The 24,356-nt window shown below is 30.9% G+C and overlaps 1 protein-coding gene across 1 annotated transcript; it reads right to left on the reverse strand.

Moving 5' to 3' along the window:
• Nucleotides 1–14,853: 14,853 nt before the first annotated feature.
• Nucleotides 14,854–22,672, reverse strand: LOC137931635 (myrosinase 1-like). Its single transcript, XM_068775098.1, has 10 exons — nucleotides 22,620–22,672; nucleotides 22,022–22,161; nucleotides 21,263–21,431; nucleotides 20,340–20,610; nucleotides 20,021–20,156; nucleotides 19,801–19,898; nucleotides 19,587–19,718; nucleotides 19,281–19,454; nucleotides 18,211–18,455; nucleotides 14,854–15,199 (listed from the first exon to the last, which is right to left on the reverse strand). Exons 1-10 carry the CDS (start codon nucleotides 22,670–22,672, stop codon nucleotides 15,040–15,042), a joined length of 1,578 nt encoding a protein of 525 aa, XP_068631199.1. The 3' UTR covers nucleotides 14,854–15,039.
• Between the last annotated feature and the right edge of the window lie 1,684 nt (nucleotides 22,673–24,356).

The raw sequence follows: 24,356 nt of genomic DNA on the forward strand, positions 1-24,356 counted from the left end.
CATTTTTTATTCTTTATTGTGACGAACTAAAACGGAATTGTTTTTGTACAGATTGATAATTGGTGATTAAAAATAGATCGCCTACGATAACAATATGTGAAAATGATCGTGGTCGAAGATTACTCAGACTTCACAGACTGTGGCAAAACGACGTGATACTATGTGTATGATGGGACCAAAAGGACATTACCTATGATGAGCTTGTACCGCCGACAGGAACCATCAGATGAGAGTAAGAAGTTTGGAGAAAACGTACGAAATCAATCAACAGAAGAAGTGCAAGATTTCATCACAATAACACGAGACCACACATATTTATAGACATTACGCAAAAAATAAGTTTTTTGGTGGGAAATATTAACGATTCGTCATATAGCCCAGACCATGCACTTTTACATTTCCACTTGTTTCGGACCTTCAAGAATTATTTGGGCAGTATTAGATTAACATCAAGAGAAAACTGCTCAAACTAAATGTCACGTATTTTATCAGAAGTCACATAATTTCTATAGCAACTACAACACATAAATTACAAAAACAATCTTTTTTATTAATTTTAATTTGTATCGCTAGTGTTGTTTTTTTACAACATTTTTTTTTCACTTTTACTAAACGCAGTTGGGAGAGGGTTGCCGCTATTTGATACGGTTCTTTATTCTCCCAGCTGTAAGGAACGACAGCGTTTTACCATTATTTACAATGAAATACAGCTACAATTTATACATATTAACAAAACTATTTGGATGTGTTACTCAATTATACATTAGTTGGATCAATTATACATTATTTATAATTGATCCATATACATAATATCAATTATACATTATTTGATTTCAAGTCGCCGCCCAAGCGCTACAGACCGCTAGTACAGCCGCAGTCGCAGTGTGTTCAACGCTGATTCTGCTCTTCACGAAACTCATTAGTAAGTAAACATAAGCTGGTGCATGTAATATGCTGGTGCGTGTAATAGAGTGTGAATTTGTGTGACAATGTGGTAGGTGTTGCTTCTATTCTGTAATGCGACGATAGCCGATTGCGAGCCCGAGTGAACAATTGTGTATGAGTTCGGGTGTATTGAACAGGCCCACGAGCAGGCTTTCAAAATGGCGTGGAGCTCGGCTTGAAAATGTGCTGAACATGTTTATTAAAAAGTAATTTCTCGTCAATGATGACTCAGAAGTTTGAACTCGTGTATAAACGGAAGGCAGTATTGGCTCATTCTTAATGAGCATTTTTTGGCTGTGGGGGTGTTTTTTCGGGGCTAAAGGTCAGTGTAACACTTTCACCCCACTCAACAATTTTAATAAGCGCGGAGTTGGTTAAATCTTGGAGGAGCCTGAACGCAGCCCTTAGTTAGTGTCTTGGTGACTTTATCTTCAGCGTAATCTAAAATCCATTACCTGTCTCGAACATAGCTTTAGATAATTGAAAAAAATGTTTCGAAGGCAGCTTATCCGCCTGGGGCCTTCGAATAGTACAGGCCACCAGGCGTTATTAAATGCTGCCTTGTTGTCTAGGGAGACGGCGATAACGGCCTCTCTGGCTTGTTTGGCCAAGCAAACGACCTCGTGGGTCGAGGAGATCGCCATGGTGCAACAACAATCTATATATATTAAATATTTAAATGTAAATAAACTTTAAAAAAACATGTTTTGAATTTTCATCTAAAATACGCAGAGGAATTTTTTATCATCGGATACATTCCGATTAATTAAAATATTTCGGTTATAAATTACTTTAAAAATTTGAAAATAATTTTACATGTTAAATACATCAAAGAAAAAAAGTGTGCAATTTAAAAACCCTCAAAAGCGCCTGAAAAATATATGTATTCAATTATATGTCTAGTCTCTTTTAGTAGTAACTTGTCCCAGTAACAATAAAAACAAATTTTCAAGTCATAAAAACAATTCATAGTAAAATTGAGTAAAATTTTATTGTTCTTTTAACAAAATTTTGAATATTATGGCTGCAATCGATTCCATTGACTCTGCACAGGCTCTAATATCAAGCCTCAGAAAACATAATGAAGTAATAATCGGTGTGACTAAATAATTTTGCTTGTTTACATTGCTGTGTTTCGTGGTGTAGAAATTTCGAGAATAAATGGTTGGAAAATTAAGTTTGAAATAAATTCATTGTTTCGTTAGTCATGTGGTTTGTGGCGTCATCTTATTGACATCACGCATCGGTGATATCTGGTGGAAAATAAATCTTGTTAAAACACCCTACTACATCTTTTGAAATTTTAATGTTTCTGTGCCGATGGGTTTTACAGTATTTTTTTTGTTCAAAACCCCAAGAATTAAAATTTAATAGGCATAAATTTTGAATCATATTTTTAAATGTGTGATGAATATATTAAACTAATTGTAATAATATTTTAAAGTCAACGTCATTTAGTCAACATTTTGGACTATTTTTCGAATTTTTAATAAAAAAATATTAAATCGACATGGACAAAAAATAAATATAGGTGGTTGGAATTGGGTGCAAGACCTTTAAAGCTTTGTGTAGACATGTGAGCTATATATTCAACCCTTTATAACTTTTACATCTACTAATCAATCTGTATGTTATACTATTTCTTTTGGTCACACTTTTTTAGATCATAATAGAACGTGGTCTCAGATATACAAGTGTTAGTCATTGATGTTATAAAACATAGTGTTTGTACTATAGAAACAGTTTAAAATTTAGTCGCATTGTAAATTAAGGAAGGTAGAGATGTAAAATAAATCGAGGCTATGTGTATAAAAAGTAATTAAAAATCTGTGATGCGTATCGATATGACCTTAATAAACGTTTAAAAGTTGACCGTGTTCATAATTTATTAACATTTTGAAATTTTTCGCTGACGAATTTAAGAACACTTTTTCATTTTTTTTTATAACTATGCCAGAAAGTGACGAGACGCACGGGGCATTCAACTCATGGATTGCCTGCCTCTTAGAGACTGTTGCAAAGAACTTTGTATTATTATAATCGTGTTTCTTTTGCAACGACAAAAAACGATGTATTTATAAAGTCTAACAATTTTTCTACGATTTAATGGCTTTTTGCATTAAATACATATTGTGGACTGTCTTTAAAAAAAGTTAATTGTACGAGTAATTGGTACAGAAAAAATGACTTTATTTAGTATTTTTAAAGTAATGGCAATAGCTTTCTTAATATTCAAGTATAAAATATAGATTATTATACTAGTTTAAACATTTGCGAATTCATTTTAATTTGAAATAGGAATTCTAAAAATTAGATTTCAGATAATACCTTGGACGCGGCTATTTAAGATAAATAAAACTAGCTCTAACTCGACAAGGTTGTATATTTTTAATATTTAATAAACACACTTCAACTCTATCAACGGACAGGTTCAATGTTAACTTCAATATCGTCAGATTTACATATGAAAACATAGTTTAGTCATATGTGCGTGCCAATATTTTGAGATTGATATACTTACCGCATGTTTTGTTTACTTGTCAAATAAGTCAACATATAATTTTGAATTTTTATGTATAATTAAGTTTATACGCCAAAAAGTAAAATCGACTAATGTATTAACCCTTTCACGACCACGGGGACGCCGGTGTCCCAAGCAAAAATCATGGATTAATTAAATATTTACGTAACCATTGTAAATTATTTTTTTGTTTTAACATTTCGGAAAGAACTTCTTTATTATTTTTTACTGGAAATACATGATAACTAACACCGTTTATTGTGTATCGTCACCGGAACGTTAGAGTTCTTTTGGCGCGAATGATCTGCTGTTTGGAATAAATAATTGATATTGTAAAAGTGCTTTTCAAGTTTTTACAGTGTCAAATTATCGTTACCTGGTAAGTAAATTATTATTCTAAATATTCAGTAGTGATGTATTTATGTTGTATTCTGTGATATATCGTTATAAAGATTATGGGACACGGATGTCCCTGTCGGCGTAAAGGGATACTTTTTATATGGAATTTTTTAACTTTTGGCCTAGTGATATACCAAAATGCTATCATTTTCTTATTCAAATTTTCACAGAATATGTTTCGTAAGAGACGTGGAGTTTTTGAACTTCGAAAAAATAAAATTCTTCAAATTTTTGTGGGTGACAATAGCGATGAGGAAGATGATTTAGTGCTTGATGACGAAGACCAAAGACTTCTAGTAAAGGATGATGACCAAGGGGTATTTGATATCGAGGTTGAAGAATCGACGACTCTTCAACGGCAAGAATCACCTGAACCTTCAACATCTCAAAAAAACAATCCATCTAATCATTAACCAATCATCTAAAAACAGGAATTATTTCGCCGAGTACCACAAATAACTTGCGCTATTATATTTATATTATTCATAAACAAGTAAAAAAAGTACACTAAGTAACAAATGTACATTATTTACAACAAAACAGACTTACCAATAAGTAAACCAAAATTAAGATGTTTGAGTAGAAAGTAATCCTTAGCGACCATAGGGACATATTTGTCCCATAAATTTCCAAAAAAAATGTAAAACATTTTTGAATTTTAAGTGTAAATTATGTTTTTAGGATGCCTATTAATTCGTTACATCTAGCTAAAATGATTAAATAAGGTACCTTAACCTTATGGTCCTGAAAGGGTTAATAAGCGCTAAATTGGAGAACGACTCAATAAGTTCTGCTAATATTTTTTAAACCTTTGTTAAAGCCTGAGAAGGTGTTTTGTGCAGAGAAATAATGCTCAAAATGTCCTTATTAAATTAAGAACCTAGATGATGTGTGTTTGTTACTAATTATATAACACCATGGGCTATAAAACCATGAAATTAAAATGTAATCACATTATTTTTGGTCGTTTATCTTCTTCGGTGAAGGTCGTGTCCTTTGCAGAAAGCCATGGTCGAGGATTTGACAAGTTGCCTCCACAGGTCTCTATGATATGCAATTCTGAGTGCTTCCGATATTGTGTGGATCATCTGTATCTGCACAGAACCCGCTTATTGGGTGATTGGTGATTGCTCTCCTGGTCTTTTTATCTTTACTTTTCCTAAGACAACCAGCTTATCAAGACTCTCTGGTTGCCTGGTCGTTATACTGAATTAATAAGTATAAGGTTTGTTGTTGTTCCCGGCAGGCCATGGAATTCGTAGCATTCTCCGCCAGTAGTACAATAAAGAGCATTATAGTGTACAAAATAGGAATCTTAATTTTATATGTAATCGGTATTAGGACATTTAATCAATAAATAAAAGATAACTCTGAAATGCGTTTTATTTAATACATTGTTTTACAGTACTATGACGAATTAATCACCTTTAACCTTACGATTTCTTTTGGAGCAGCTTTTTAATGAACGATATTTTACGGATAATAGGAGACAAAATAGACGCCGCCAACTGAGACGAATTCTTTCAACAAATATATATTGAACTGGTGTCTATTTAAATCCGTATTTATTTAATAAGATCCTTTTATTGTCATTATCATTTCAGTCGTAAAACGTCCGCTGTTAGACACCAACCTCCCCCCTAGATTTCCAACAGGACGCTTTGGAAACGGCTTTTAACAAATGTCTTTCGACTGCCTTAACAAGGTTGTCTGTCCATTTTATGTGTAGGCCTCCTACGCTGCGCTTGCTAACCTGTGGTGTTCTCTCCAGAATCGCAAAGCGCCTGCGGCCATCTCTGAGAAAATGTTTTATTTAACTTACGAAGCTAATATAAACTAGTAAAGTTTGAGTTTACATATATATATATATATATATATATATATATATATATATATATATATATATATATATATATATATATATATATATTAATAAACGTATGTATATATTCATAAAAATATATTAACATATTATGTTAGAAGTGTAAAAAATAACACACAAACAACTTTGTTACGTGTTTATAAAAGCTAGATCGAACAAAGTTATAAAATCAGAATATATGTAAAATGGACCCGGTATTCCCAACTCGTAGTTAAAATGAACCAACTTATAAATTTATTTAAATGGTTTGGTTTTTCCGTTGCAGGTAAACCAGGCAAACACTTCATTATTACGTTGTTAGTTCATATTCCAAGAAAACTAAAGTTTAACGTAACACTCTTTTTCTGCGTCCGTTTCAAATAAAAGTAACACGGTTATGATTAACACTTACTACACGTCTTTAACTGAATTCTTTGTGGTTTAGAATATGGTTACTATAAAATAACTAATTATCATTGTGATCATCGTTTCAGATGTATGTAGTTCACTACAAGACATCGGCCTTCCCTATAAAGTTATACTTAGACTGGTTAGAAGCTTACAATCGTCTACATACCTCGTGGATGAACTTCCAACATTGAGCTTGTTGGTCTGTAGCTTCTACTCCAAAAACTCGGACACCAACGGCTGACTGTTCTGTGCGCTATGTGGCCTGGCCACATCAGGCCACATTACATGGGTTACGTTTATATGATACCTGTACTGTATTTCATATGATACCTGTGTGATAAATAAGACTAACTCTGTGTTTTTTTTTCATTTTAAAGATGTGATTAAAAACATAAACAATCCTTACTGGAACTATGTAATTTCGCTATAGTTACAATAATTTGTATCATCAAGCATCGTGGACTCTGTCAGTGATTTTCATTCTTATACTGGTATCCTTGTTCCTGATTTGATCTCTTAGAGAAATCCCGAGCCCCCTCCGGCGTTTCTACAGAAATCTTTGGTTAGTTGAGTCACTTAATAATTATAAATAACAAAAAATAAGAAAAATATGAAACTGGTTTGAATTATAAATACATCAAACAGCTCGTGAAATAATTTTAAATAAGGAAATAAGTTCAAACTTTATTAATGTGCGTATGATAATTTAATTTATCGTGTGGTAATTGTCAGTGCACTGCGAGTAGTGGCAGCTAGAGTTCATATCCGGGATCGAGTTTGCCTTCGGGAGGCTTCTTAACTTTTTTGCCTCTAACTGACTTGGCGCTGTGTTATAAAACAGTTAATATCATGCTAATCAAAGACGGACTTTATTCCAACTTATTAATACGTCGAGAAGTATTTATATTTTTTTCACAAAGCAACAACAACTGGCTTTCTTCTTTCGACTGGTTGTTCTTTTCCTTTTCACGACCTAGCCTAGAGTCTTTCAAGACTTAGGCCTCCCTCAAAGATCACCATGATGTCTGGTCTTGAGCTGTCCGCATCCAGCGACTTCCTGATCCACCTGTTGTGGATCTCCTTACGCCGCGTCCACAAGCTCATTGTCTTGTGTCCCCAATGGCCATCGGTTGCACAAGCAATGTACTCCGCCTGCTGCCCCTGCAATTATTAGACCTACGTAGGTGTATTTCGTTCTTTTGACCTAAAGTCGAACAAAATTGAAAAACAAAACTGTTAAGAGTGATCCTTGCTCGCAGTAGGGAACATTAATTTAAAAGTGTTTTTATGTTTTAAATTTTTACATACTATGCTTTATAGTATTAGCTTTATATTTTAATAAAAGAAACACGCAACTGAGGGAGGCAAAGGCAAAATTGGAATTGATTTTTTTTTTCATTAGCTTGGTAATATTAAAACTGTTGAGATGTTGGCTTTATGATGATATGTGGTCCTATAATATACCTCGAGAGTCAAATAAATCTTTATGGATGTCACTTATCCTTGAGATTTTTGGTTCGAAAACAGTTTCTATACGATTATTTTCTTCATCTTTTATTATGATAATGTGAATTTGAAAATGAATTTGGAATTGAAAATTGCGTGCTATGATTATTTACCACTAAGCTATCACAGTTTTCATCCTTTATTATTATAACTCTTGTAAAACGGTTTATATAAAAGATATTTGATCCCTTTTCTATTATGTTTTATCATAGTGACAACATTGATAATAGCGTATTGCGGCCACGTTCAGTCTTGTTAAATATGGCTATTCTACGTTATCTAATAATCCATGTTTGGGTAACGATAGGCCAATGAAAATCGACACTGTATATATTTATTTCATCTTAAGTATAGAATATAAGTTAAAGGTGAACATTACATTGTTTGAATTCAATATGTAGCTGCTTAGCAAAAAACTGCAACTTTTAGCTACTGGCCATTAAGTCAGTATATACTTGTGTGCTGGCTGTGACTGTTACGGCTACAGCAAACTAATTGAATCTTTGCTAAATACATTAGATAAATAATATTTCACTTGGTGTTATTGGCAAGCTTACATACCTTCAAAGAGCCATGGAGAGGGCTATGGGCTCGGAAATCTCATACAAAGATACCCGGGAAAAACTGACAAATCAAAACGGATTGACAAGTTGAAATAGCAGTAGCCAGGTCATATAGTGTGCAGAGCAGAAGGTCGCCGGGGCCTTAAGTTTTTGAAGTGGACACTGCAGTGGACAGGCGGACCGATGTCCTTATTAAGGTCCTCGCTGGATGCAGGCCACTTCCAACCGGTCCTATTAATAATCTATGAGGGAGAGTTATGTCTAGCAGTCTTACATGACGATTAAGTTATTATTTTCTGTAATTCATTCGACAAATGAACAGATTATAAATCAATCACTTACGTTTAAAACTTAGATTATACATTTGTAATAACGACAGTTTACAATTTCTGTTTCTTGAATTTTCTTACCTATATATGTATTATCTTTGAAAGTAAGTATTTAAAAGAATGTAGACACATTGGATAAATTTCGAGTTTTAAAACTATCAATGTTAATATCGTATTGTAAATGAAGGCTGTATTTCACTTTTATTTACAATAAATTGCAGTGACGCAAACAGTATACTATTATATTTTATAATGCACAAAGATAATAAAATCTATGATCTTAGTATTGTATATGATACAAATATGTAATAATTTGTTGACAATTATCTTGCTGTAATATATGGGGATAATTAAAAATTTTCTTTTAAAACAATTGCAGGTAACAAGTGTTACAGCAACGGTTTCAAGTATTAATATACACTGACAAATATTACTTTTAGATGTTTATTATTGGAACATTAGCATATCGCAGCCACGATATCAATATTTTGTGGTACAATTATTGGCACTATCGTTTAAAAATTTATTTTACTTAATACTCTTCATTCCAAACGTACCTTAAAACAAAACACGAGATAACTTCATAAGTTTTTAAGATTTAAAATTAAAACACGACAAAAACTTAACATAAAGCATTAGTGAACAGAAGAAAGATTAAAAATAAGTAATTTATAAAACGACACAAAAATTCATGACAAAGATGATATTAAACCGATACCTATTTAAAATTAAACACACTCAAGAAATATTATAAGACATTAAATTAAGATGTGAATTATTAGGTTAAACTAAACTAAGACAAGATAAAAGTCAATAACATTTGTTATGTTAATTATTATACAATGTCTTTATAACTATTCCAGTCAAGGTTCTACACAAGTTTATAGTTATCATATTATTTAACGAATATTTAGGTCGCCGATACAATGATGTAAAAACTTCTGGCAAGAAGCCGTTACCAAGGTCGAAAGCGTCTAGACACTAATTTTTTTTCCCGTCATGTAACATTATCTCATAATAGTAATTGAGTAATTGGTTGTAGTAACATACCAGACACGCTCCATAGACGATGTAATTAAATAACAACTAAATAATCTCCGCTGTTAAAATTGATCAGGAAGACATTAATTCTAATGGTTGTTATAAAAAAAAAACTATATACGCCTCATACGTCAAAAGATCGACTTGTGTCGATATTTATACTATTTAATTTGATGTAGTAATGACTTTTTTATTAAATAATGCTAGAAACCCATTTGTAATTCAAATTTGGAATCATGTAATTAAAATATAGATGCGCAATTTATAAAATTAAATATAAAAAATATACAACGCACAATTTAGATTCGCCGTTGTGTTCCTTGTTGTTGTATAATTGACTTAATTTTTAATTTTGTAGTGTATTATTCAAAGGGCGAAGTCCCTCTAAATAGTTGACAATGTCGTTAGTCTCAAGGTTACCAGTAAGAACGGAGAAAGGAATTTAGCTGCGAAGTCTACGCTAGCGGCTTTGGTTTCGTTTGAATAATCTAAGTTATACTGACCAGTCACCTCGGGGGTTTTCAAGGAGCAGTGTCTCAATTCAAATTCAAATTAAGAATTTTTAAACCTCTATATAATGAATGTTTCAATTTTCTGCAAGTTTTACCGATTTGAACAGTCTTGTCAACGTAATTAGTATTATTTAAAATATAGATTTCAAGGCCTTCAGGCAAGGGCCGCTGAACTTGTTAAATAAATATCTAGATAGCTGCGATAGTTTCAATTATTTATTTGATTTGACGTCAACAGTAAGGTATATTGGTTTTAAAACTATATATGAGCACATTCTACATTTTCGTGCCTGCTGTATGATACCAATAGACTATTAGTTTACACAGATGGAATTAAGACATATATAATTGTAAGAAGTAAAGACGTAGTTTTTTGTGTTTAATCTGGCGAATCGTTAAGTACGCACTGTGGAAAATATTATTAATTCGTTAACACCTATCAAGATAGGATATTTAGTTTATTATGTTTACAAACGTCTTTGACTGCATTTGCACCAAAATAAATTTTAATCGTTTAATTAATGACAACTGGTACACCCACTTTTACCGATATCCATAAGATATAGGAGGCCCACGGCTGGACATGGGTCTCTTTCATAGATTTTCAATAAAGCTGGTTGAAAGTGACCGGCATTCTTTGACCTTAAAAAGGTCATCTACCCACCTCATAGATAGTCCATCCTACGCTACACTTGTCGGTTCCTGATTTCCATTCATGCTATGTGACCATCCTATAGCCATTCGGATAATATCGGATACCATATTTCGTCAATAAATACCTTCATTGGTAATTCAATTTCATAGAGGAATCACGATAATATAGCCTTCTTCATTGCTCGTTGAGTGACCGAGAGCTTTCCAATGCATAGCCCACTATATATTGACCTGTGGGTGACCTTGAATCTTTCGTCTTTAGGCATTGAGATATTTTGCGCGTGATGTTACGGAACTTCTCAAACGCTGCCCGTCCGTGTTGGATTCGGATAGCCATGTTTGCAACAATGTCCAAATTACAGAAACATAACGAAGACGTCTATGAAAGGAAACTGTAAATAAAATTTAGTGTTTAAAAATGTTTACTATCTAAGAAGCCATTTTTAGATGTGATTTATTATCTTTGTATCATACATATAACGCGTTTTATAATTTTTAACGTTTGTTTAAATCGTGACTACGTCTAAGGCAATGGATACGGAAAAAAATTGTTAATTACGGTCACGTTGTGTAGTATTATTGATATAAATTATTGATGATAATACATAGTAATAATCGCATAGTGCCCGTGTATTAAAAACTTCATTTACCTGTTTCTTATTTCAAGACAAATTCGTTTAACAAACTCAAAGACGTCTTGTATTAGAGTAGTAATATGCTTCATCAAAGCTGGTCTTTGATCCCTCGCATTATGAAAACTTATTTCCACCATTGAAGAAGCAGATTGCGATAGTACAGAGTTATTAGAATAATGTATTACTTTATGTTGAGATGAATTATTTATAATGATCACATAAAATACTTCATGAAGAAACAAGTAGCTTAAGTCTTGTGTTGAAATCAGACTTGTTAGATTTTCTGGGCTTTTTCCCGCAATATGGCAGAAGTAATATTTGATGTTTCTACGCAAGCAAATTTTAATTAGTTGAGTCCTTATTTTGAGCTCTTTGAAAATAGACGAATTAGTGCGGTGCGCTGTCTATCCTTTGACTTACACGAGGCTTAAGCCATCATGTTTCTCACGAGAAAAGAAACATGGAGAAGAAGCATGCACGTATTTGTTTCACTTTGGTGCTTCGGTTCAGTTTACTACCTTTGTTTCTCCATACTCTTTTCAATCTTTTCTCCGTAGCTTTAACTATTAGACGATTACATTTAGGCATTAAAAGAAGACAAATACCTTTTGGAATATCTACCATCTTACTATTAGCTGTAGCTAGTATTTATTTATCTATCTTATTTAACGGTATATGTATCGAACTTACCCACAAGTTCGCATCTGATTTCGATACAAAAGTGCTTTCCGTAAAAACCCAACTCCTAAACACCGACTTTAAGTAAACTTGTGTTTAAATTTCCGATCTGTCACGAGACCGAAGATCAGTGACCCGAAAACCAAGTAAAATCTGATAAGTATCTGCGACGCTAGTTGTGAATATATATAAAACATAAAACACAGGTCACATTTTAACATTTTGAGTTTATAAAGACCTTCATGATAACGAATAAGCGAAAGTGTTTTTTTAACCCGCAGTTAGATTCGAGAACAATTTAGTTAGCCTTATTTAACTTTATTACATTATTGCATCATCCTTAAAGAATGTATACACATAATTCTCCTATGCTTTACCATCTGATTGAACTATAATAATTTACCTTATTCGTGGAAAAGGTAATTTACATTACAAATAGACTTCACTTCTGAAACAATTTGAAAAAAAATTCAGCACACAGTCACCTTTCATTACATCTTGGGGAATATTTACAAATAAAATAACATTTAAAACAATTGGTAAATAGATTCTCGTTAATTTGAATAAGAGTAAAAAAGCTGAAAGGAAAAATTTTTATCTTTGTTTATATTTTAATAAATAAAAAATGTGAGGTTATTTTTTTGTTTATTCAATTTACAACTAAAATTTAAATTGAATAATAATGATAAACCTTTTACAAAAAGCAACAAAGGTGTGTTACAAAAAAATATGTTTCTAATCTTATGATTTGTTTTGTTTATAACTTTCATAAATAATGAAAATTCCAAGAAGGTCCAAGGAAACTTTTCTATTAATAAATTGTATTTTCTCTTATTATTTGTTTTAAAATATATATGTGACTATAAGTAATACTTCCTGTTTATAGTTACTGAATACAAGTTTATTTTTTTTGGAATATTGTTGCTTCTAAAAATGATATTTACATTTTAATAGAAAATAAACTGAGGTAGATACTGCTTACCGATAAAATAACTTAATTCTAAGTAATTTACTCTTTGAGTTTTAATTTTTTTAATATGTAAGTATAATAATGTAAGATTAGTAACAAACCTTGCATTTCTCAATATAACACATCGATGTGAATTTCACCACAGTATAATAAATAAACCTTCACGTTATGGGTATTTAAATAAAGCATGTATATTATATGTGATTCATAAGAAAAGACTATTCCTTTATTAAAGAAAAAAAAATTGAAATAAATCACTAAGAAATCCTTGAAATTCTCTGTTCTCAGAAAACTACCAAAACCTTATTTGTATACAAATCTCCATGCAGAAAAATGGGCGATATATTGGAAACATTTGTCTATGTCTAAATTGCTACGTGTCTGTCTGTTTACCGGCACACAGCGCTGCAGTGGAGAGAGCTATATAGAATGGTATTATGACGTTGTTTATTTGAAAAATGTTTATATCCATATAGATTTCTAAAAAGCTGTTTGGCAGTTTTCGAAAACCAATTTAGAATTTAAAATTAATCTCGTATTTATTGTAAGTAGAACGCAAAGTTATCGTAAATTATTTTGAACCTTCAAGATTTTTAATTATTTTCCAAAAGAATAGGACTAAGAATTCTTTATATGTGCTGAAAAATATATTATTATTAATATATTTTTTATTCAAATTGGAAATTTGTGAAGCTAGCTATTTGAGAAGCTAGCAGAAGTCTAGCAGAGCACATCCTATGGTTGAATTGATAATGATCACTTTTCATTTTATTTTCTTTTAGAATATAGGTAATGGAAAAAAAATGTGTCACAATTCATTTAACATACTTGCAGTTAGTGTTCCACAAATTAATATGACGTTTGTATTAATTTGCATCGATTTATAATTGAAATGTTACGGAACAAGGTCACTCAAATTTTAAATTAAGAGAGGGCGTGTGTTCCACACGTAAGAACATTGCTAAAATATCTCAAAGTTCCTGCTGCTCGGTAATGCTTCCGAGGCCGACTAGTCACGGCATAACGTTTGTTAACTGCTATAATTATACCTATTAATATATGACGCCGTACGCCAAAGTTTTTATTATTAATTTAATCAATAAGCTAGTGTTAACATAATATTGCAATGTTAACAATCAATCAAGTATATTGTGCTGTGTTTCATACATGGTCAACAACTATTTGCGTCAACAATCAATCGATTACGCGCCTTATGTAATTTATCTTTTAAACACTGTTTTTTATCTACTATACATGATCTTTTATATTTAGACAAATCAATCAATTGCGCACTTTTGCGTTATTTTTTGCCAGTAGCAACAAGTTCAATTCTTTATTAAAAAAAAAATTCGAGGGAACCTTGTTTCAAGTGCAGTAATTGCTGTAATCACAATTTCGATATTTGACTGTAAATGCATGCTTAATAAGTAACACATATAGATATCTGACATAGATACATTCGGCGATCTGAATTATTTCAGGGGATATCTGAATTGTTGATTGACGAATGTATTGATTAATATTTATATATTGGCATAAATAGAGCGCGAACCATCTGTTCATTCTTTTAATTGTTTAATAATGAAGTTACGTTTACTGTTTAATTCTGTCTATTGTCATGCTGTGTACCTTTTATCGGTCGAGGTCATCTTATGAATTTTTCGCTATTAAGCTATTATTGTATTTTTGTCGCTGATTATAATCCTATAGATGTCAATTCTCGAAGTCTTAAAAACACGACTTTTTTACAGTACAAAAAAGCAAATGCTTGAAATTTAGAGTCAATTATATTATATTTTCATGTGTCAATTAAAAATTAAACGCAAACTTTAACAATAAATATTTATTTTCATATTCTACAACAACGATCACAACAATTAACGAGGTGTGTTACATTATTAAAACTACACTTAATATTATTTACACGGAACAATATTTCTTTGTATATCACAAGTAATACTCGTAGTCAAAGACTTCAAATTTAGCCTTCATTTTATTAAAACTATGGCAATTATTATAAACTATTGATCTGTGTGGATTTTGGTGTCCTTTCTATATATCTGAAATTTACTCGTCTTTTTCTTACAATTTCCGCGTAGTTGAATGCTGACAGTTTTGGAATTCTCGTTTTTTCTGTGCTGTTGAAATCTACATGGAAAAGTCCAAATTTGACTCTGTAAAAAAATGTTCACATTTTACATAGAGTAGGAATTTTATAAACGAATTACACCCTTAATTACATATGAAGTGACTGTTGTACTATGTAGTACTACTAATAGCAAATCTTAACCGGTTTGACCCGTTCTTGATAACGTTCGCTGAATAACGTTGTTCCATTTTTAAAAATAGTTAAATTCTATTTATGGAACAAAGGGCGTTATAAAAATACTATTCTATATTTCGATACACATTGACCGTAGTATACGTACGCCAAAATATAAACAAATCACAACATAAGGAACTCTTAATATATGGGAATTAACACATATGACTTAAATCGTTGTTTTTCTCATAAAATGATACTATGCACTCTTTGGCAATAACAGCAACATCGTGTTCTAGATAGCAGAAAGTAGATGGCGCTTAACTATGACCTTTCCGTGGTATCTCTAGATGATAGTATAGCTATCATACATAGGTAACAGCGACAGGGGTTAGCTTGAAGATTTGTTATATATAAACATTTTATTTTGAGGAAGCCGCCAAGGTCTCAGGCCGTTTATTGGCGCTATGGAGTCTCTAAGCTTAACGGCTGAGAGAAGACCGCGTCTTGGATTGTCATTTGAAATCAATATAGTACTTAAGTTCGAGAGTGCCCAACAGGGCCGAAACTGAGTTTGGTCTTTTGCTATTCGCGAATTATAAATTTTAAATAATTATTTTCATTGGGATGCACCGATGATATAGTGTTTAGGTTGCAGGAAGTCGCTAAATACGGGACAGCGAGAGTCCGGTTTTCGTGGCGATCATTAGATTTAGGTCTATGCCTTCCAGTGGGTGTTTATCGTCATACCAATTGTAAGAATATTTAGCGTTGTTATACTTATTTATCATAATTATGACGTAAATTAATATTGATAGCGTTTAGGTACTATATTTCTTTTTTATTTTCCTTAACGGTAAATTTGTGTTTAAGCCTTTATATCATTTAATAAAAACTTGTTGTGTTCATTGTTCCGTATCAAGTTCCGGATTATTCATTTAACCTTATTTGCCGATATATTTAATCGTTAAAAACTTTTTATTGGCTGTGTGATACATTTATGATATTTTATTATTACATCTGATAAGCTATGAATATTCTATTACCGAATTAAATGACTGAACACGGACGCAGTTCGATTTAACTCACTGTAAAGTATTTAGGACAAATCGATTGAATTGATATTCTTGGTAAGTATATACAATTTTAAACGCAAGTTAAAACAGAAATTGTAATGACTTTAATAACAATCTTATCTAATTCCCTGGCTTTAATTAGTAGTAATAATTATGTACATATGTGTATACATGTCTGACTTTAATTATTTTAAAATAGTATGTTAACATGTGATATTTACTTTTCTTTGTATGACTTGCATTGCAGCGTAACTTCGTGTATTCTAAGAGTTTATGTGTTTTTTGGAACGATTGTTATTTTTTTTCCTGATGATACCAATCGCTGGATTTTTCCTTGGCTTTTTAAAAAATAATTTTTTTAATGGCAGAAAACTATATTTGGAACTATTCAATCAAAATTGATGAATTGATACTGTTGTTTTTAGTTTATATATCTATCTTGCCTCAAATAACCGCAAAAAACATTATGTAATTAAAGTGTATAAAATATTCACAGATATTCGCAGATTGCATTGTTTAAATGTTCACACAAATCGTATTATCAACACGACTCTGAGATATACTTCGGCAGTAATTATTTATTTAATGATTACCTTCCATGTAACACAAAACATGACCGTTGAAGTAATACATTTAAGTACTTACAAACAAATAAATTAAAACGAAGACGTCATCATAAATAATGATATAAGCTTCAACCTTATATATGACCATTTGGTGACGGGTTGCATTACCTTTACAAAAGTATAAAATGATCGTCAATTATTGGTTATACCCCGATCCAAAAGTACCCGACAAATCCCTTTTGGTTTTCCCATCGGTATGAATGTATTCCGTAATATTATTCAGTTGACGTCATTTATCCTAACGCATGTATCGTTAACTGCGTTAAAATTTTCCGCAAGGAAAATGAAAATTTTCTAATAGTTACTAAGAGTGAACCTGTTTGCTACGATTTCGATTAGATTCATTTATAAGCAACAGGTAAAATGTCATTATTTATATTGTACTTATATCGTACATATCATTTTATATTATATTTCTATTTACGACGTTCGGACTACTATCTGTTATTTTTTAAATACTATTCGAAAACTCCTAAACGAAATCTTCTTTAAAGATATTTTCACTACTAGCGCACATATTTGCAGGTGAAATATCTAAATGTATTATGTTCTGTCAAATAAAATTTATCAGAATACAAATATTATGATTAAATTTTCATATTCTGGCAAAATATTATACAAACATTTTCAATAATGTTAAAGATTTTTACATCTATGCAACTGTAATACCATAAACAAGTCGTCGAGATAATTACATAATAATAGCTATTTTAGTTTAATAGCAGTTCTTCACATTATATACCTACTTAGCAGTATTATTTTCCTAATTACATTGTTGAATGTGTATATATACATATATATATGCATGTTTATATATATTTATACATGCATACATATATACGTATATATATGTGTATTTTGTGTGTGTGTGTGTGTGTATACTAGTTGTCTCCCGATCGCTAGGCGCGATTCGCACTAATTTTTAATGAATTTTAAAAATCATTTTTACCAAGTAAAAAATATTCTGGTCAAGTTTTATACACAGAAACTCTAATTTGAAAATAACATATAAACTTTTTTTTTAAACCATCCTTACGGGTGGAATTTCGTGAGATCTTTCTTAGCTCACCTATAATTAACAAAATAATTATTAATCCTAAATATCGAGTCTCTGAACCTTATAGATATCCTTACCTTAGAGATATCTCGATGAGTCAGTACACGATATTACTGAAGATCATAACAAATTGTATATTTAATTATAATTAGCTGAAACTTACGTGTATCCGTCTTTCCACTCGAAATCGTCCATAAGGGTCCATGCAAAGTACCCTTGAACATTACAACCATCTTCATGCATTGCGAGTAGCAATTGATATACATAATTGTTGTAATACGAGACACGTGCGTAATCATTCAAACCGCCAAAATCGGAAACGCCGTTTTCCGTTACTATTATAGGTATTTTTGTTCCATAATTTTTGGTGATCCAGTTAAGGACCTTACGGAATCCCTGCGGATAAACCTGCAAAAGAATTATTTTTCTAATTTCATTTCTCGTAATGTGAATTTAATGGATTTGTGTAAAAATCGTCATATAAAACAAAATTCGGAGTGTAATTTTTGTAAGTGATTACTGTAATATATATATATATATATATATATATATATATATAAAAAGAAAGTAAAAAAAAATTAAAATCTTTATAAGAATCGCTCTTGACTTTGGTCGGTGTGGGAACTTTTCTCAGATTATTAAAATTGCTTTTCATAAAACTAAAGACTACCATGTAATTGCAATCGATTGTTACAAACACTACGTCCTAAATAATCTTCAAAAAATCTTGAAAACAACGAATAAGTTTAAATCATGGTTTATTGTGGATCAAGATCTTTTAATCACTTCTTAAGTATATCAATAAAACATAATGTTCCGATATTTACTTCATCGAAATTATTAATCATATCTGATCATATCTTAATATATACATTATTTTAATTTTTATTACGGGTCAGAGTGATTACTCGACTACGAGTAAACTTGTACTTGATGCATTCAAAAGGTTTGACTTGCTTACAATTTATTCAACGTCAGTTGTAAATCAAGGTTAATAAAGATTAACACTCTGCCGTTGTTGGGTATTTCAAGTCAGGTGATTAAATATCAAAGATAAAGTTATAACGTTAACGAGCATTCACGGAGCATTCGGTTTAAAATGCATATGGTCACCTATTTTAAATAAAGATAGAATCGTTGCCTTTAAGACCATCTCCATTTGCGTCATTAAAACAAAATAAACGTATTTGTTTTGGCATATTATATAAAACATAAAATTATTTTTTTACTAACCGCCAGCCAGTCAGCTCCTGGTTTTGGCCACTTCGGATTTTGTTCCATCAGTACACCTGTATCGTGATCCCATGAAGGCACTTTCCAATTTTTATGCATCTCTACATTAGACATTAGATATGTTGTATAATGATTTAGGCCGAAGAAGTCCGAGCTACCTCGCAGTAAGTTAATCTGTTACACAAATATTTTATATTTTACTTATAATTATTTTTACACTAAAACTCATACATTATAATTTAAGTCTATAAAGATTATTTGATTGATGCTAAATTATAATAGACCAATTTAAAAAAAAAGTCTTACCTCGTTGTCAGTAAAAAATGGTAAGCGTGATCGTGTATAGCCCTGTAAAAGGCTTAGTTTGTTTATACGTTCGCGTACCAGCGGTGGATAGTCTCCCTTTTCAGAATATATCGGATGAGCGAAAATTCCCAGCTAAATACAAAAAATATACATAATAAGTTTCACAGAATCTTAATACTAGCATATGTACGATAAAATATGTTTTGTAGCTTACACGCATCTGTAGATATCTTTCAGCTGCTTCTCGATCTTCCGCTTTGGTAACATCTTTCGGTTCTGCATAAAAAGCATCTAAGGTGATGCCGATTTTGCCTTTAATAAAAGATAAAAACTGTTTTACATGTGGTTTTTCCAACCAGGATAAGTAGTAAGAAGATTAAGAATTATAAATACTTAAACATCAAGTAAAGTAAAATTATAATAATAGTTAATACCTTTCTGGTGCGGTCTGAACATTTTATCATAGAGATGATAAACCCGGGAATGGCCCAGTAGCAAATAATGAGCACACAAGTATTCCCCGACACCGCTAGACATAATTGCTGGGACAAAGTTGTCACTGCCATATCCCTAAAATGTAATATTAATTAAGTGAATGCTAAAATTCCTAAACAATCTATTAAAACTAGCGACAAGAATTTACTAAATAGATATATGATTTTATCTATTGCACGGTACCAGATCAAAATAATTGTTAATGTTGCCACAGAGAAACCAGTTTTGTTGTACCTAATAATATATGTGTCAACTTACATTATAACAATGTTGATGGGGTTCATTCATTGTGGACCAAATTTTGACGAGGTCTCCGAAAACAGTAAATGCAACTCTCGCGTAATCTTCAAAATAGTCCACCATTTTAGGATTACTCCAGCCGCCTAAATCCATAAGTGTTGTAGGTAGGTCCCAATGGAAAAGTGTCACAACGGGTGTAATATTTTGTTCCAGGAGCTCTTTAAACATAGTGCGATAATATTTCACACCATCTTTGTTTATACGGTTATCTGATCCTTGGGGTAGTATTCTGGAAAGTAAAGATATTTTTAATGATAATATCGGTTAGTTAAATCGATATAACTTAAACAAATATGTATGAAGAAACAAGTAAATATTTTTAAATGAGAGGCTACAAATTTAAATCAGATGTAAAATGTCGGTCGATTTTATTATACTTTTTTGTAGTTAAAGAAAAACCCTGTAAATTTAAGAGAAAAAAATCGTGTCATTTTTATTACATTATTACTGTGACAACATTGTTTTAACAAAGTAAGAATGACAGAGGTAAACCATACGAAGTTGTTAAATTTAGTTACTGCTAAACTTAACTACTTTGACATGATCTATTGCAGGCACATTAGATGCACTACCATTTAACCAGATTCAAAACAATGTAACAATAATATTAAAAAAAATATAATAAAACAATATTATAATGACGAAAAAATTTGTTTTCTTAATTAATAATTAAACTGTAATCTATCTATTTGATCTATTAGATTGCATATATCTTCTGATATACACGTAATTAGATTTAAGAATTAAGAAACATTATTGAGCTTAGAAAGTTACAGAATGGTATTTTATGTAGCAAAAAACATATAAAGATTAACAATTTCCTCTATTGAAAATTTCTGAATTTTTTTTTTCTAAATAACTATACTAAAAGTGTAAAGTACCTTGGCCAGGATATTGATAGTCGGTAGTACTTCAAACCCAAAGATTTTACTAAATTTATATCCAATTTATATTTATGGTAAGAATCAGCTGCAACATCTCCATTGGATCCATCTACGGTAAAGTTTGGATGCTTATGTAGATACGTATCCCACATGCTCTCGCCTTTTTCTGTAAATAATGATACAAACATAGAATCAACTAGAAAATACGTGGAATTAAAAATATATATCAACGAGATTTTTTAAGCATTCTTATGAATATTCCTTAATTGTTTTAATTTTGTTTACAATAACTAAGTTGTTCTTTTTAATTTTTTAGCCGTTTTTTGTTACATGTTGTTTTGTTACATGTCATTAATAATTCGTGTTATCTACACACCCATCTGTCGCATCCGAGTCAAACTGGAAGACGATTACATATTTGTACACAGACGTGTTGGTTTAAAAAGGTTAAAATGAACAAATAAATCGCACTTTACGTTGAAATTAGTGCCACTATTTTTATCGCGCATGAAAAACAATAATAAGCCGCAATGTTAAATGATTCAAAAGAAAGTAATATGAAATAAATAAATTTTTTGTTTGAGATTATAATGGTGAATATTTAAAAAAATTGACCTAAATTTACTATACTAATATTTAAAAATCATATATGTTAGATCGCTAAAGTTATTTAAAATTCGTTCCAATTTAATTTTTATGTGTATGTAGACCTTACGGATTTTTAGTCATTAAATTGATGTAATATCATGTACTCACCCCCTGCTTTCCATCCACCTTCGATTTGAAATGCGGCCGTCGCGACACCGAATATAAAATTTTCAGGAAACGAATAGTTGCTCAACCCAGAGCTGTCGATCGAAGCACTCACTCCTTGTGCCAACGCCAGGCACCACAGGCTGTGTAGAGAGATTTAAACAATAAGTATGAATTCTTGAAACCGTCAACTGTAAATCTACCAAACATTGATAATGTCGTCTGAATTTTAAATTATGAAAAAAAATGTTAAAACAATTCTCATTCAACAAGAACAATAAAGTAATATACAAGAATATTATGAAGTAAACTGTTTGTTAAATTTATTACAATAACTAGCTATAATATTTTTTCGACGCTAATTATGTCCTTACGTTATTTCTATAATCTTTTTTAAAATATGCTACTAATAAAAAGAATGGCTTAACACATAATATTCGAAAAACCAAAAGAAATAACATTGTTTAATACAAGATACACAAATAAAAATAGACAAAAAATATTAATAAAGTCTTCAGAAACTTTATAACACTTGACACACTGAATTGTCGCTGAGGTGACATATACAATAAGCACAAAATTTTGTCTCAAAACAATTAACCTGAGGCTCGCCAAACGAGCGCTGCTCTGGGCGACTCTACTCGAGCTCCGCATTGTTCAAACTAAAGTTTAGTTCACATGCAGTCATTAATACAATATTTATACGGAACAACCTTCTGGGGATTTCCTTAGAGAAAGAAATTAATATTACAAACTCCATCATTATGAACATAACGGGTATATCCTCAAATGTTTTACTTAGAAGGCTACACGTCATTTGATTTGTCGGTGTTATTAATTGCATGTAGCAATAAATGACATGTTTCAGTCTTAGATATCAATTATTTTACGAAGTGACGTATAAACGGTTTTGTCTCTGTAACACGTTATTTGCGGTTTTATTTTGTTTAAGCATAAAGCGTCACTATAAGATATTTATTTTTAATTTTCTTCCTGTTTATGAAAATAGACATATGTAATTACGTTAGGAAACCATTCGTTATTTAGAAGAGGACAAAAACAAATTATAAATATGAATTATTGCGAAAAAAATAAAATTGATCATACAGAATTGCATACTTAATATAGTATGTGTAATATTCTTGGAGCTAGTTTAAATTAGAAGCTTATTTTTTCCGTAAAGTAAAAAGAAAACGTAAAACATATACTCTGAATTATTTACCAATATTTTACGACATAGATTTTATTTCATCGCTAGAGTACATGTCAGTTGAGGGAAAAGGATTGAGAAATATAAAAGTACGATACCTCCGGGCGGATGTGTGTGACACTTCCTCACGAATATATCAAAAAGAGGCGTTGAAAAATGATTTATTTTCAACTCATTTCATTCCATAAAACTTGTCAACGATTTATTTGTTTATATAAGCAAATTTATCTAAAAAAATCTGTCAGATTACAATTATATTTAAAAAAATATATATATACTTCATATAATAGATACAACTTACAATTCAAGGTTTTTTAGCTTGTTACCTTGAGGCAGAGATGACAAAAATGTGAGCGGTGAAAAATAGGTTTCGATCAAAATAGTTTTACAAAAACCTACTTGGACAACATCCAAAAGTATTCTCATAAAATTCAACGACTTGAAAAAGAATCCGAGTGTATCTCAATAACTTTCAAGTTTGAATTTTACATAGTAATTATTGAACAATAATATATATAAAAAAGTATAATGTAAATTAATGTGAACTTTCGCATGGTTGTATTCCAATGTTTTTGTCTAAAAATTACGTAACTTTATATTTTTTCTGACCAGTATTAAGATTCACGCAAATGTTCTTGACTGATTTGAAACACACACACACACATATATATATATATATATATGTATGTATATATATATATATATATATATATATATATATATATATATATATATATATATATATATATATATATATATATATATACAAGCCGTTTCATATTTAAACATGTAGTTGATATCACATAGTATAATTAAAATATTATAATTAATTATGCATTATTATATGTGTTAAAAGTGAATTAAGAAAACTGATAAATTAAACATGTTTTTTCACTCTTATTTAGAATTTTTTCTTAATATTCTGTAATAGTTATTCTACGATCTAATAATAAATAATTTAAGGAAACGAGCGCACCAAAAAAAAATACGTGAATATTTTTAAAGGTATCACAAACAGTTTTTTTTTTCACATATTTTTTTATATTCCAATCGATAGAATTGACAAGAAAAAACAAATTTGCGCGCCTAAAAACACGACGAGCTTTTAATATTTATAGGCGAATAACT

This window comes from Battus philenor, unplaced genomic scaffold, assembly GCF_028537555.1.
Source record: "Battus philenor isolate CCGP_79_NKW_IND1 unplaced genomic scaffold, ilBatPhil1.0.hap1 SCAF_8, whole genome shotgun sequence".
Classification (NCBI taxonomy): Eukaryota; Metazoa; Arthropoda; class Insecta; order Lepidoptera; family Papilionidae; genus Battus; species Battus philenor.